This window comes from Orycteropus afer, unplaced genomic scaffold, assembly GCF_000298275.1.
Source record: "Orycteropus afer afer isolate SDZICR_OR568_19922 unplaced genomic scaffold, OryAfe1.0 scaffold00227, whole genome shotgun sequence".
In the NCBI taxonomy this organism is placed as follows: Eukaryota; Metazoa; Chordata; class Mammalia; order Tubulidentata; family Orycteropodidae; genus Orycteropus; species Orycteropus afer.
This window is the reverse complement of record NW_006921814.1, coordinates 2,263,965-2,278,170: the sequence shown is the minus strand read 5'-3', so window position 1 is coordinate 2,278,170 and position 14,206 is coordinate 2,263,965. Positions and strand designations below refer to the sequence as shown.

At 37.2% G+C, this 14,206-nt stretch overlaps 1 protein-coding gene across 1 annotated transcript in view; it reads left to right on the top strand.

Annotated features, from left to right (window-relative positions):
• Positions 1 to 14,206, top strand: part of ARHGAP24 (Rho GTPase activating protein 24) — a 704,555-nt gene that overhangs the window by 689,492 nt on the left and 857 nt on the right. The window contains exon 8 of the mRNA XM_007948828.2: positions 9,012 to 10,089. Coding sequence (XP_007947019.1) covers positions 9,012 to 10,089 — 1,078 coding nt within the window. The remainder of the gene's footprint in view (positions 1 to 9,011; positions 10,090 to 14,206) is intronic.

Genomic DNA, 14,206 nt, shown 5'->3' with positions numbered 1-14,206 from the left:
CTACAAATAATCAAGAAAGTGTGACATTGATATAAAGATAGGCATATAGATAAATGGAATGGACAGAGTTCAGAAATAGACCCACACATATGTGGCCATTTGATTTTTGACAAGCACCTGAAGATAATTCAATGAAAAAAGGGAGAGTAATTTCAACAAATGGTACTGAAAAAACTGTATATCTCTAACACTGTCTATCTACCTATGTATCTATGTATCTATCTATCTATCAGCTATTCAACTCAGTCCTTACCTCATATCACACACAAAAATAACATGAAATGGATCATAATCTTAAATGTAAGAGCTAAGAGCACAACATATCTAGAAGGAAACAAGAGAAAATTCTTTATAGCTTGAGATAATCAAAGACTTATTGGGATATAAAAAGCACTAACTGTAAAAATTGTTGACAAATTAGACTTCAGAATATATTGTTAAGAAAACAGAGAGAACATATTTTTAAATCATATATCTGATCACAGAATTTACTCTAAGAATATTTAAACACCTATGCATCATAATAAAAAGATAGCTTAATGGAAACAAAAATGAACAAGAGATTTGAATACATATTAAATCAAAGAAGATATACAAGTAGCAAATAAACATGTGGAAAGGTGTATTAGGGAAATGTAAATTTAAACCACAATGAGATACAACTATATACTCCCTGAAAAACAAAACAAAACAAAAAAAAACCTGTTGCCCTCAAGTCAATTCTGACTTATTACAACCCCATGTGTTGCAGAGAACTGTGCTTCTGACCTTTTGGAAGATGAAACTGTCTTTCACCCATGGGAATTATTCTGGGTGAGTTTTGAACCACCAACCTTCCAGTCAGTAGTTGAGCACTTAACCATTTGTGTCACCCAGGGACTCACACTGGGTACATAATTCAGACCGATAATATGAAGTTTGGCTGATAGAAATCCCAAATGTTAACGCCTCTTTGCAAAAGATTTAGGCAGGTTCTTAAAATTTTAAATATACACTAACCATGAAACCCAGTAGTGCAAAGGAATAAGTTCTTACCCAAGAGAAATAAAAACATGTTAGACCAAAGATTTGTAGTCAAATGTTCATGGCAACTTTATTGATCATAGCCCCAAATTGAAAAACCACCTAGTTGTCCATCAAAGAGTGAGTAAACCCGTTGCCATCAAGTTGGTTCCAACTCATAGCAACCCTATGAGTAACTGGTGAATAGGTAAACAAATCACCAAATCTGTAGAATAGAGTACTACACAAGAATGAATATTATTAATCAATGAATATTAAATAATAATGAATGTCTATTAAAAAGAATGAAATACAGATGTATTCAGCAACCTGGATAAATCTCAAGAATATTATGGTAAGTGCAAAATACCCAGACTACACACTATTATTCCATCGACATGAAATCCTAGAAAAAGCAAAACTATAGTAAGAGAAAAAGTATTATTAGTTTCCATACCAGAAGTGGAGGGTAATGGATTGACTATAAATGGATACAAGGGAACTTTTCTATACCATGATTTTGTTGTGTTTACATATTTGTCAAAATTCATCTGATACCCTAGTGATACCTGCTCACATACAAAATGGCATATGCACAAAGTCATTCAAAGGAAGATTGGGCAATCTACTTCGGTAGTGATACTGCCTCAGAAACCCAAGGAGGGGTCGCTGTGAGTCAGAGATGACCCCACGGCACATAACAACAACATTCATTGGAAAAAATAAAGCCTATTGCTTAGACTGCTGCATATTTGTATGTATTTTAAAAAATGCCTAGTTAACCTTTAAAAGGAAATTTTAATGCTTAGCCAATGATTATAAAGAAAAGTGTTCATAATATGGTATTTAAATTCAACCTGTATAAAATTATATGGGCCATGGGGGAGTTACTGGATGTGTAGCACAGTGTGACTCCAGGATCTACTGACACTCTTCAGAATGGACTGGTGATTATAACCAACTGACCTCATTGCTTGGGCTTAATATTTCTCATTAGCATTCTAAGGAGGAGAATGAAAGAGAGGAGGGAATAAAAAAGGAAAAAAAAAAAAAAAAAAAAGGATAGTGCATTTATAGTGGCTCACATATTATTATTACTACCAAGCTAGTCTGTCCTGAAGAGCTATAGTAATTCAAAAAAGTCCCTTAATAAGGCACTATTGCCATTTATTATCCTGGAGACTACAAGAAAGCAAATCCTCCCAAGATATGAGAAAGGAATTCTCTGTAATTTTGGCAGACACACTTTGGCATGGTAGTTCACAGACACATCACAGAGACCTTGGAGATGTTCCTCTTCAGATAACTAAATATTCCAAACAGTTTATAACCATTTATGGTTCAGAAATTAATATTAAAATGATGAACAAAACCTCTTATTTCTCAAAGTACTAGGCAGAGTGGAGAGTGCTAACCATTTAAAAAGTGTCCGTCATATGAACAAGTAGTAAAACAGAATTAAGTATACAGTGTCTTCAAATATAGTACATAATTGTTGACATAATGGTTGACAGCCATTTACCTTAATTGCTCTAAACTCTTCTCATCAGATTTACTGCTACAGGCATTTGAAATAGGACAGACTTGGGAATTACTGAAAGATGAAAGATGGGTACAGAATACTATTAATTTCAATGTTGTTTCTCCCACGAATATGCAATGATTGATGGTGACTCAATAGTTGTCTTTTATTTAATTTTCTATTTAGAACTAACTTAAGTTTATTTATTCTTACTACACCAACAGCTGAAATATAAGACAAATATATGATTTAGAATACGAAGACCAAGTTTTATATTTCATCTTAGTCATTTGTTATCAGCGTGGACTTGATAAAGCAGCTTGACCTCCCTGAACTTTGATTTTCTTATCTGAAAAATGTTGATAAAACAAAATGCTGATACCTTTGAGAAATTTAATCTAGAAGATATAAGTGAAACATTTCTATCACAGTATTTAACAAATTCTTAACATGCACAAGAATCACATGAGGATCTTGATAAAAGAAAAATTCTGACTCAGTAGTTCTGCAGTGAACCCTGAAATTTTGTAGTTCTGAAAAGCTTCTGTTGTGTTGTTGTTGCTATGTGCCGTGGAGTCGGACCCGACTCATAGCAACCCCTCCTTGGGTTTCTGAGCAGTATCACTAAGGAAGTAGATTGCCCCATCTTCCTTCCAAGGAGTGGCTGGTGGGTTTGAACCGCCAGACCTTCTGGTTAGCAGTCAAGTGCCTTAATGCTGCTAACTGCTGTTGCTGGTGTCAGCTGGTAGTTGACCCCTCCCAGACTTCATTCAGAGGCTGCATTTTAACAGAATCCCCCAGGAAATTCATATAAGCATTAAACGTTGAGCAACCTTATTCTGGACTCAGACCTGGCCCATTGCAGGCCACAGTCTTAATATATTTTAAATTTTGAATCATCACAGCAAAAGTGTGCAGGATTTAGATACATATAACATACTTTTTCCTGTATAAAATTAGAGTGAACAACCTTGCCTGGGTGTGGCATTTAGCTAAAGAGTGACCCTCTTCCAGGTCAAGTTTCTACTCCCGGATTAAAAGAGTAATTAGCAGTGTTTTCAGTCAAAGTCTGCATTATCAAAAGCCCTTGCCACCATTTTCTTTACCAAGACTCATGTTTTAAATATTTTATATAGAAACTACATTTACTAACTAAAATGCAATTTGTTTTATATGTGTATTCCTCAGAGATTACTCTTAGAAGCTTCTTACTAGTCTGATATAAACATACTCAACACACCAAATATATGTTGTTGTTGTTGTTGTTGTTATGTGCCATCGAGTCAGACCAGACTCACAGGGACCCCTCCTTGGGTTTCCGAGGCAGTATCGCTGTGGAAATAAAGTGCCCAACCTTCTTTCTGGGGAGTGGCTAAAACAAAGAAACTTGATGTTTGAATTAGCCAATAGAATTTTGTTGTGGATACATGATAAAAATTAGTACTGAAGAAGTTTCTTAGTTAGTTGGGGACCCCTAACTTCTATTCTAGAAGCCTGACTATTGGTGGCAGCCAATTTTTTAGCGATCAGAGCCCAAATAAATTAGGAATATTTTATAATTATTTATATAATATAAATATAGTTTAAGCTTTCAGATAATTTGTCATAAAAACTGGAAACAATTGACTTTTAGAATAACTGTTAATAATTAATCATTTCTGTTTCCACGGTTATCTTAGTTATATTATTTTCTATAACTGGGTAAGGCATTGATTTCTAGTTCATGCTTTACAGTGGAGAATAAAATGTGAGGATTAGATGGGAACTTCTAATCCTCATATTATCATGTGTGCAAGAAATTTGTTTTCTGTTTTGAAGGACTTCTGGTTTAAGGGGACTGAAGCTTTTGTATGTCTAGTAAAAGAGTATCTAATTTATCTGAGAATATCTTAATTTCTTCTTCATTTTTCTAAAATATTTTCACTGAATATAGAACCCTTGTTTGACAATATTTTTTCTTTTAGCATTTTGAATGTATCTTCTTCTAGTTTCCATGGTTTCTGATGAGAAATCAGCTGTTAATGTTATTGAGGATCATTTGTACATGTACAACCAAATTCATTATGGAGTATAGTTTCTTGGTTTGGAGGTTTAAGGTCTTGGTTTCATGGGACATCCCGGCTAATTTTCCTATTGTATTGAGTGCTTCTGTTCTACCTCCCATTTCATTGTGTAGCACCTGAGGTATTAAAATCTTGCAGGCAGCCATCCAAGGTACAAAAGTTGATCTGCATTCACCTGGAGCAACAGAGGAAGAAGAAGAGTCAAGAATAGGAAAAGGAAATTGAATGTGTGACTAATTGCCACCATAAACAACTGTCTTCTTTGCCATGAGACCAGGACTGGATGATACCCAGCTACCATTACTGAACATTTTGGTCAAAGATTCTATAGAATAATCCTGATCAAAAGGGGGGACATAGATAACAGAATCTCAAATTCTTATAGAAGCTAGACTTTCTGGATCCTTTGAAGCTAAATATACCCCAAAAACTATTGTCCTGAAATAATCATTGTACCTTAAGCTTTAAATCAAAATTATCCCTTAGGAGTCTTTTCTAAACCAAACAGTAATTTAACTTAACAAGTAAATAATGTTTACCTTGAACCTTGTTCTCTTTTAAGAAATATCTCTATAGAATCAAATTGACAACAGCAACTTGAAAGATTATGTTGGAAACTTAGGGGAGAGTGAGTTTATGTTAATGGGAGAGAAGCAATATGAAAATTTAGGTGAGAATGGATGTACTACTTAAAGAATGTAATCAATGTCACTGAATTGTGCATGTAGAACTGTTGAACTGGTGTATATTCTGCTGTGTATATTCTTCATAACAAGGAAAAAAATGTAAAATATATACATATATATATATATATATACTTAAAGATAACTCTCTTTGTCTTAAGACAGCTTGACTTAAGACAGCTTGACTTAAGTCAAATAAATGCCTTAGGCACTATGCCACTAGAGCTCCCTTCTGTGTAATAGAATGAATAATAAGGTGTCTAGATACAGATCACATTGTATTTACCCCACTTGGAGTTTATTGAGCTTCTTGGGTGTGTAAATGAATGTTTTTCATCAAATATGGGGAATTTCAGCCATTATTTCTTCAAATATTCCTTCTGTTTTATCTTTAATCTGTCCTTCTAGGACTACCATTATGGCTTGATGGTGTCCCACAGATCTCTGAGGGTCTGTTCATTTTCCATCATTCTCTTTCTTTCAACTCATAGCGACCCCTCCTTGGGTTTCCAAGGTGGTATCTCTACAGAAGTAGATTGCCTAATCTTCCTTCTGAGGAGTGGCTGGTGGGTTTGAACTGCTAGACTTCTGGTTAGCAGTCAAATAAATGCCTTAGGCACTATGCCACTAGAGCTCCCTTCTGTGTAATAGAATGAATAATCTCAATTGACCAGTCTTCAAGTATGCTGATTCTTTATTCTGGTTGATGAAATCTTCTGTTGAGATCCTCTAGTGAATTTTTCATTTCAGTCATTGTAGTTTTCAATTACATAATTTCTATTTGGTTCATGTTAGTAAATTCTATCTCCTTATTGATATCTATATTTGGTGAGAAATATTTCTCACAGATCCCTTCAGTTCATTAGGCATGGTTTCCTTTAGTTATTTTATCATTTATAGTAGCTGATTTAAAATATTTGTCCAGTGAATCTAATGTCTGAGCTTCTTCAGTTTCTATTTACTACTTTTTCCCTGTGTATTGACCACTGTTTCTTTTTGCTTTGCTTGTCTCATACTTTGTGTTGAAAAACTGGCATTTAAATAATACAACAATGTGAGAAATCTGGAAATTAGATTCTCCTCCTCCCTAGAGCTTGTTGTTTTTGGTGTTTGTTTCTATTATCAATTTGTTTCATAACTTTTTAAACTAATTTTGTAAAGAGTATATTGTTTTTAACAATATAGTCTTGGATAGCTTTGTTGTTGTTATGCGCCATTGAGTCAGACCCGACTCATAGAGACCCCTCCTTTGGTTTCTGAGGCTGTACCACTATGGAAGTAGATTGCCCAACCTTCCTTCCAAGAAATGGCTGGTGGGTTTGAACTGCCAGGCTTCTGGTTAGCACTCAAATGCCTTAGGCACTATGCTACAAGAGCTCCAGCTAATCATTGGACAGAAATTTCTTTAAGTTCCTGAACCAATAAGTCTCCCAGTCCTTGTATCGGAGCTCTGTGTGCATTTTGGGGCATATTACACTAAGTCAGGAAGTCTATAACTCTGCCTGAAATTTCAATTCCTGCTTTTGCAGAGCTTCAATGTTAACCAGAAGTGAGACTTTAGGACCTTCTTGATCATTCCTGTGCATGCATACAGCCCGACACATGTAAACATCCCTAAGCATACATATGGTCTTTCAGATTCTTAGAACTATACTGGTGTCAAAGCCTCCTGTGCACATCTTGAGCCTCAGATTTTTCTTTTAAGCTTTTTGGATAGCCTATTGTTTGCTCCAACTATTACCCAATGCTTCAGGCAACCGTGAAGTTAAACAAAAATGGTTATGATTGCTTTTGACAAATGCCCCTAGGAAAAACACTGTTCACACAGTCAAAGCTCCTAGTCAGATGAAATAAAGACAAGCCTTATGAGTGGGGTCTTCCAGAGAACCATTAAACCAAAACCAAACCAACTGCCATCATGTTGATTCCAACTCATAGTGACCCCCATTGGATTTCCAAGGCTGTAAATCTTTACAGAAGTATATTAACTCATCTTCCTCCTGTGGAGCAACTGGTGGGTTTCAACTACCAACTTTATGGTTAACAACCAAATTGTCTTTCCCACTATATCACAAGAGCTTCTTAGAGAACCACTAGACAAGTAAAATAATGACATTTATCTGGAACTTCGCCTTTGAAGGAGTTCCAGTTCTTATCTTTCTACTTCAATGGCTGCTACACTACAGGTTTCTATTGTGATAGGGGCAATGGGTTATCAAGGCTTCTGCAAAGATAAGGAGATAAGGGTGAGATTCAGAGAACTTATTTATACTGAGAAGCAGCTGGTTTTCTTAAATAAGTGCTGTCTAGAGCTCTGGTAGCATAGTGCCTAAGGCACTTGACTGCTCACCAGAAGGCTGGCGGTTCAAACCCACCAGCCACTCCTCAGAAGGAAGATGGGACAATCTACTTCCATAGTGATACTGCCTCGGAAACCCAAAGAGGGGTCACTATGAGTCAGGTCTGACTCGAGCTCTAGTAGCATAGTGGCTAAGACACTTGACTGCTAACCAGAAGGCTGGAAGTTCAAACTCACCAGCCACTCCTTAGAAGGAAGATGGGGCAATCTACTTCCATAGTGATACTGCTCAGAAACCCAAGGAGGGGTTGCTACGAGTCAGGTCTGACTCGATGGCCCATAACAACAACAACAAAAAGAGTATTATAAGCATTGATTTTTTTTTTTTTCCTCCAGAGGGAAGCATGTGTCATAAAATGTCCACAAGTTTTTGAATGTTGAGCGAAAGCCATATGGAAATTTATTGTCTTGCTGTGTTAGAAAAACAGACTGTGCATCCATGCGATGTAGTAAATTACATAGTGTGGCTTTTCTAGTCATAAGTCATTGTAAACTCTGTGATAGAATTTGCTGTGAGCAACAGAGTGTCCCCTGATTGTTAAAGTTATCCACCTGGGGTGTTTCTGTTGAGAGTGGCATGAAGCAATCTTCTGGGAAGTTCACTCTATCTCAGGTGTATAGAATTCTGATGCTGGGATTGGTTAGTTCGGCCACTACAGTGAATTGTTGAACCCAGCAGAGAGGTGGTGGGTGCTGTGGGAGGAAAGTTTGGTGCCAGGGTTGGTGAAAGGGCTGGAGGGACATAGCGTGTCTGGCCTCACAGGAATAGGCCTTGGACTACTGATGGTGATTCTGTCTTTCTCTTGTGGGGTTAGAGGAGGCCAGAAAATGTGGCCTTCTTGCCCCTTTGGCAGTCCACTAAAGTTGTGTAGGGTTCTATTTAGAGATGCCATGAAAAGATCTTGATGGTTTGAGCAACTGTCATGTTCAGAAGAAGCAGTGAGCTTCTAAGAATATGTTTTTCATAATTAAATGTCAAGTTTGTAAGAGATATTATATAATGATTAAGGTCCTTCTCTTTGGATCTAAAATATTTGAAGAAATAATGGCTGAACATCCCCAAGTTCCTGAGTTTGCTCCTTACTAGCTTTGGTCAAGTGAGTCAACCTTTATAATACAATTATAACAGCAATAGCTATCCATAGAGTTATTTTAAAATCCAAATAAACTAGCGAAAGTAAAGTATTTGGTGTACTTCATGGCACATATTAAATATTAAAGTAATTTTAAGTTCTATCTATTTTTATCATTAAGAATATAGTTTAGCACTGCTAGTAGTTATGCTTCATGCTCACCTAAATGTGGTTATTTAAATCATATTCAAAATAGAAAATAAATCAACATTTTCTTGCTCATAATCCTTTTCTCCTGTGTTCCTCCAGGCACTGTGGTGGTACAGCAGTTGATGTCAATGATGATTAGCAAACATGACTGCCTCTTCCCAAAAGATGCAGAACTACAAAGCAAGCCCCAAGATGGAGTGAGCAACAACAACAATGAAATTCAGAAGAAAGCAACCATGGGTCAGTTACAGAACAAGGAGAACAATAATACCAAGGATAGCCCTGGCAGACAATGCTCTTGGGACAAGTCAGAATCTCCTCAGAGAAGTGGCATGGACAATGGATCTCCCACAGCTCTATCAGGCAGCAAAACCAACAGCCCACGAAATAGTGTCCATAAACTGGATGTCTCTAGGAGCCCCCCTCTCATGGTCAAAAAGAACCCCGCCTTCAATAAGGGCAGTGGGATAGTCACAAATGGGTCCTTTAGCAGCAGTAATGCAGAAGGTCTTGAGAAAACCCAAGCCACCCCCAGTGGGAGCTTACAGGCCAGAAGGACCTCTTCACTGAAGGGATCTGGTACCAAGATGGGTACCCACAGTGTGCAAAATGGAACAGTACGGATGGGCATTTTGAACACCGACACTCTTGGCAACCCCATGAATGGTCGCAGCATGAGCTGGCTGCCCAATGGCTATGTGACTCTGAGGGATAATAAGCAGAAAGAGCAAGTAGGAGAGTCAGGTCAGCATAACAGACTCTCTACCTATGACAATGTCCATCAACAGTTCTCCATGATGAACCTTGATGACAAACAGAGTGTTGACAGTGCCACTTGGTCCACTTCTTCTTGTGAAATCTCCCTTCCTGAGAACTCCAATTCCTGTCGCTCCTCCACCACTACCTGCCCAGAACAAGACTTTTATGGTGGAAACTTTGAGGACCCTGTCTTAGATGGTCCACCACAAGACGACCTTTCCCACCCTGGAGACTATGAAAACAAAAGTGACCGGAGGAGTGTGGGAGGTCGAAGTAGTCGTGCCACCAGCAGCAGTGACAACAGTGAGACATTTGTTGGTAACAGCACCAGCAACCACAGTGCACTGCACAGTTTAGTTTCAAGCCTGAAACAAGAAATGACCAAACAGAAGATAGAGTATGAGTCCAGAATAAAGAGGTGAGGAAAATCTGGAGTTTACAACTTCCAGAGAGGGTGCCATAGCTTTCTAATGAGGGACAGGATACCACAGAGGATTAATTATGCTGGCTCTAAAGTCAGAGAGACCCAAGTTCTAGTCCCAATTTCACCATTTGTGAGCTGTGGGGCTTTAGGAAAGTTCAGTCTCTGAGCCTTGGTTTCCATATGTAAAAATTCAGCTACTAGTAATACTGTCTCAAAAAGTTTTAAGAATTCAATGAGCCTTGTCTCTGGCATAGAGAAGGTGCTCAGTAATGTTATATTTTGTTATTATTAAATATGTGATTTTTTTTTTAGAAGACTGGAAGAGGAGGAGCTGTAAGGAAATGAACAGAGAATGAGGAGTTTGTTAATATTCACTGATAAGAAAAAGATGGAATTAGGATTAAAATAGAAAGGTTGTGTAGAAGTAAACATACCTTTATTTTTCATTTTTCCAACTGGTTACTGAAGAGGGTGACTCCTACCTGCCATGTTCAGTTGTGCCCCTGAGGATTTAACATTAATAAAGCAGGCAGAAACCCTGCCCTCACAGAACATGCTTAGATTCTACTGGGTGAGACAGATAATAAATAAAATAGAACATATGTTAAATAGAAGAATTAAACAGGAAGAAGCTAGGAAGAGTTGGTGAGTATAAGTTCAATTAGACATATTGACAGAAGGTTAAAAGAAAAAAAAAAAAAAAAAGAAAGCTGTGCAGATGCCCCAAGATGGGGTGTGAGCAAGCAGGAGAACAGTCGGAGATAACCTCAGAGAGGTAACATGGTCATTTTAAGTCTGGTTTTTACTGTGAGATGAGAATCCATAAGGTTTGGGAGAAAGATAGCATGAAGTGTATTCAGGCGGACAAGGGAAACCATAGTCTGAATCAGGAACGTTTCAGTTCTTTAGTATGTTATTAGGAAGAACCAGTCCCTGGAAGAGGATGTCATGCTTGCTAAAGTAGAGGGTCAGCAGAGAAGAGGAATCCTCAATGAGATGGATTGACGTGGTGGCTGCAAAAATGGGCTCTAGTATACCAGCAATTGTGAGCATGGTGCAGAACTGGGCAGTTTTGTTCTGTTGAACATAGGCTCACTATGAGTCAGAACCAACTCAATGGCATCTAACAACAACAATAGTGCTGCTATAACAAAATACCACAAAGTTGGTAACTGTAAGAGCAGGAATTTCTTGTTTTGGAGGCTAGAAATATTAAATCAGGGTATTGACAGCAGTGTATACTCTCCTGGTTCGCTCTAGGGAAAGATCCTTCCGTGTGGCTTCTAGCATCTAGCTTCTGGTAACCTCAGACATTCCTTGGGATTCCCCGGTTTTTAGATATATTTTCACATAGCGCCTGCCTCCTGTGTGTCTTTGCTTCTATGTCTGTTCTCCCTTTTTATAAAATAATACTCAAGGGATTAGGATCAGGTAATCCACCCTATTTCTGTATGACCTCATTAATTTATAACAACAACAAATATATTTTCAAACAGTGCCACATTCACAGGTACAAAGATTAGGACTTCAACATATTTTAGGGGTACACAATTCAATTCATAACAGGGAACAAGAATTATGAATTCTAAGTAATAGCTGTGATAAAACCTAATTTATTACAATTACAGCTTCTCATAAGATTTCCAAGGTAGAAATTTGCTTAGCAACTTTCTCAGGGAGGCAACCTGGGTAAAATAAGGGGCACTGGCTGAGTGCCCTGTATTCATCGTGTTCCTGAGTGTCAGATGCTCCATTTACTCGAGAAGCAAGAATGCAGAGAATGGAGCCTCGACTCACTAAATATAACCCAGTCTAGAAACTTGAGAATCATCACACCCAGCGTCTTCACCACAGTCACAGTATGACTACAACTCAGTGTTTTTATGTTCTCTAAAGAAAGAGCACTGAATGGTCAACTGAGAAGAACTGGCTCAAGGCTCGGTTTGGCACTAAGTAGCCCATTTACTGGTCCAGCCCTGTTTCAAGCTGTGTGATTTGATGGACCTCTCCCTGTGGGGGTTTTCTAGGATCTTCAGTAGTTTGTGCATACTAGTCTTTGTCCTGCTGCAAATTCTTCTTTGACTCTAAATTACAGATGGTTTATTTTTCTATATAAAGTCAAGTTTAATTTGTCTTAATATGTTTCCCATCCATTGATCAATTATCAGGTCAAAACATACACATTTCCAAAACCTATGGTAAAATAAATGTGAGAAATATACTATTTATATGGAACTTATAATGGGGTTCCATTCCAATGTTTCCATCATAAGTCAGATCTGGTGTTAAATTAATGCTTCATTTTATATTTTTATTATTCATTATTATTGCCTTTTATATTTAGTATCTGTATCTTTATATCCAATCTTGATTTGTCTTTGGAGGTTTGCAGCATTACATATAAACTTACAGATCTCTTTTAGTACATACATACATATTACTAATGATAAATTGTACAAAAAGAAAAACAGATGGAGATGTAGTTTGTCTTATCTCAAATATTTAGTAAGTTGGTCTACCTGTATTAAATTTAAAATTTTCTTATTTGTAAAGTATTTGTTATAGCTTTGCTCAGCCGAAATGATTTGGATTTTTCTATATAATGTGGAATGATAGGAGGCTTAACTAAGAAGAAAATGGTATCATCTGAAGGGGTTACACTGCTCTTTGAGTGTAGTTTTGGAACCACTGGCCAATGCAAATGCTTGAAGGATATAAATGTATCAGTATATTGTTTTGCAAAGATTGTTTTCTTTGTATTTAAACTATAGTTTTCTCCAGGGCTCCCCACCCAGTTATAAAATAAATAACTTCAGAAAGGAAAAAGAATAAAATGAATAATTCTTAGTGGCAACCAGCACAAGCTGGTTCTTACATAAAAATATGATCCTGTCTTTAACCTTTTCTATTGTGTAAGATTACAGAACACAAAGTATTATTTTTAAAAAACCTTAGCTGCTTCAAAAGGGAGGGTAGACTCCTTTTTAAGTGTTCTTATTATATAAATGAAAGATCAACACATGGCTTCATTGTTTCAAATAGAATAATAATTGAGATTTTTAAGTTTAAAATTGTTATCAAAATAGTTAGATTTATGAGAGCTACACAAGCATTTGTTGTTGTTATGTGCCGTCGAGTCTGCCCCGACTCATAGCGACCCCTCCTTGGGTTTCCAAGGCAGTATCACTACGGAAGTTAGATTGCCCAACCTTCCTTCCGAGGAGTGGCTGGTGGGTTTGAACCTCTAGCCTTCTGGTTAGCAGTCAAGTGCTTTAGGTACTGCACTACCAGAACTCCCCACACAAGCATTAGTCTTTCAAATTTCAGTGGTGTGATAAAAATCAAAGTTGTCCCAGGGGACTTTAGCTCAGATTAGGAGAGTTGAAAACTCTCCTTTTACCAAGATGCATCTTTCTAATAAGCAAGCACTTTCTAATAAGCAAGTACTCATTTGTATAAAATGATATGAACTTTGGATCTTAATTCTGGAGAAAGCAGTTTCTGTTTTTAAGGAGGTTACCTACAATTTTTTGAAAGAATACAGTTGTCAGTTTACAGAGATCTAAAGTACCTGTTATGATACATTAGTAACTTGGAAGGGCGGTTTGAGTTGAGGATAGCAATCTACTTGGATGGGCTCCATCATTAGAAAATATTGAGTTGATTGCTACTTTAACACGTAGAATCTCTCCCTCTCTTGTCAGTGTAAGGGGCTACTTTTGGTACCACTTTTATATGCTGCAAATCTGTATGTTCCAGAAAATCCAGTCTTATTGGTGAATTAAATCTAACTGCCATTTTTGCTGTCAGTATTTTTCCTTTGATAGAAAGCAAATATCATTGCCCTCTTTTTTAAATTCTTTTTCAGACTTTTCTCCTTTCACTTAGTAAAATCAAATTTACACTTAATGTCTCCAGGCAGCCATCTGTGTTGGGGTACATCTTGCTTTGGCCATTTGTGTGCTTCATGGCATGGATCTCTGGCTTCTCTGTGCTGACTTTAATTTGTTCACTATTAAATGATACCAAAGTACTACTGAAGGAGTTGTGGTGGAGTAGTGGGTAAGGCATTTAGCTGCTAACCAGGAAGTTGGTAGTTCAAGCTCACCAG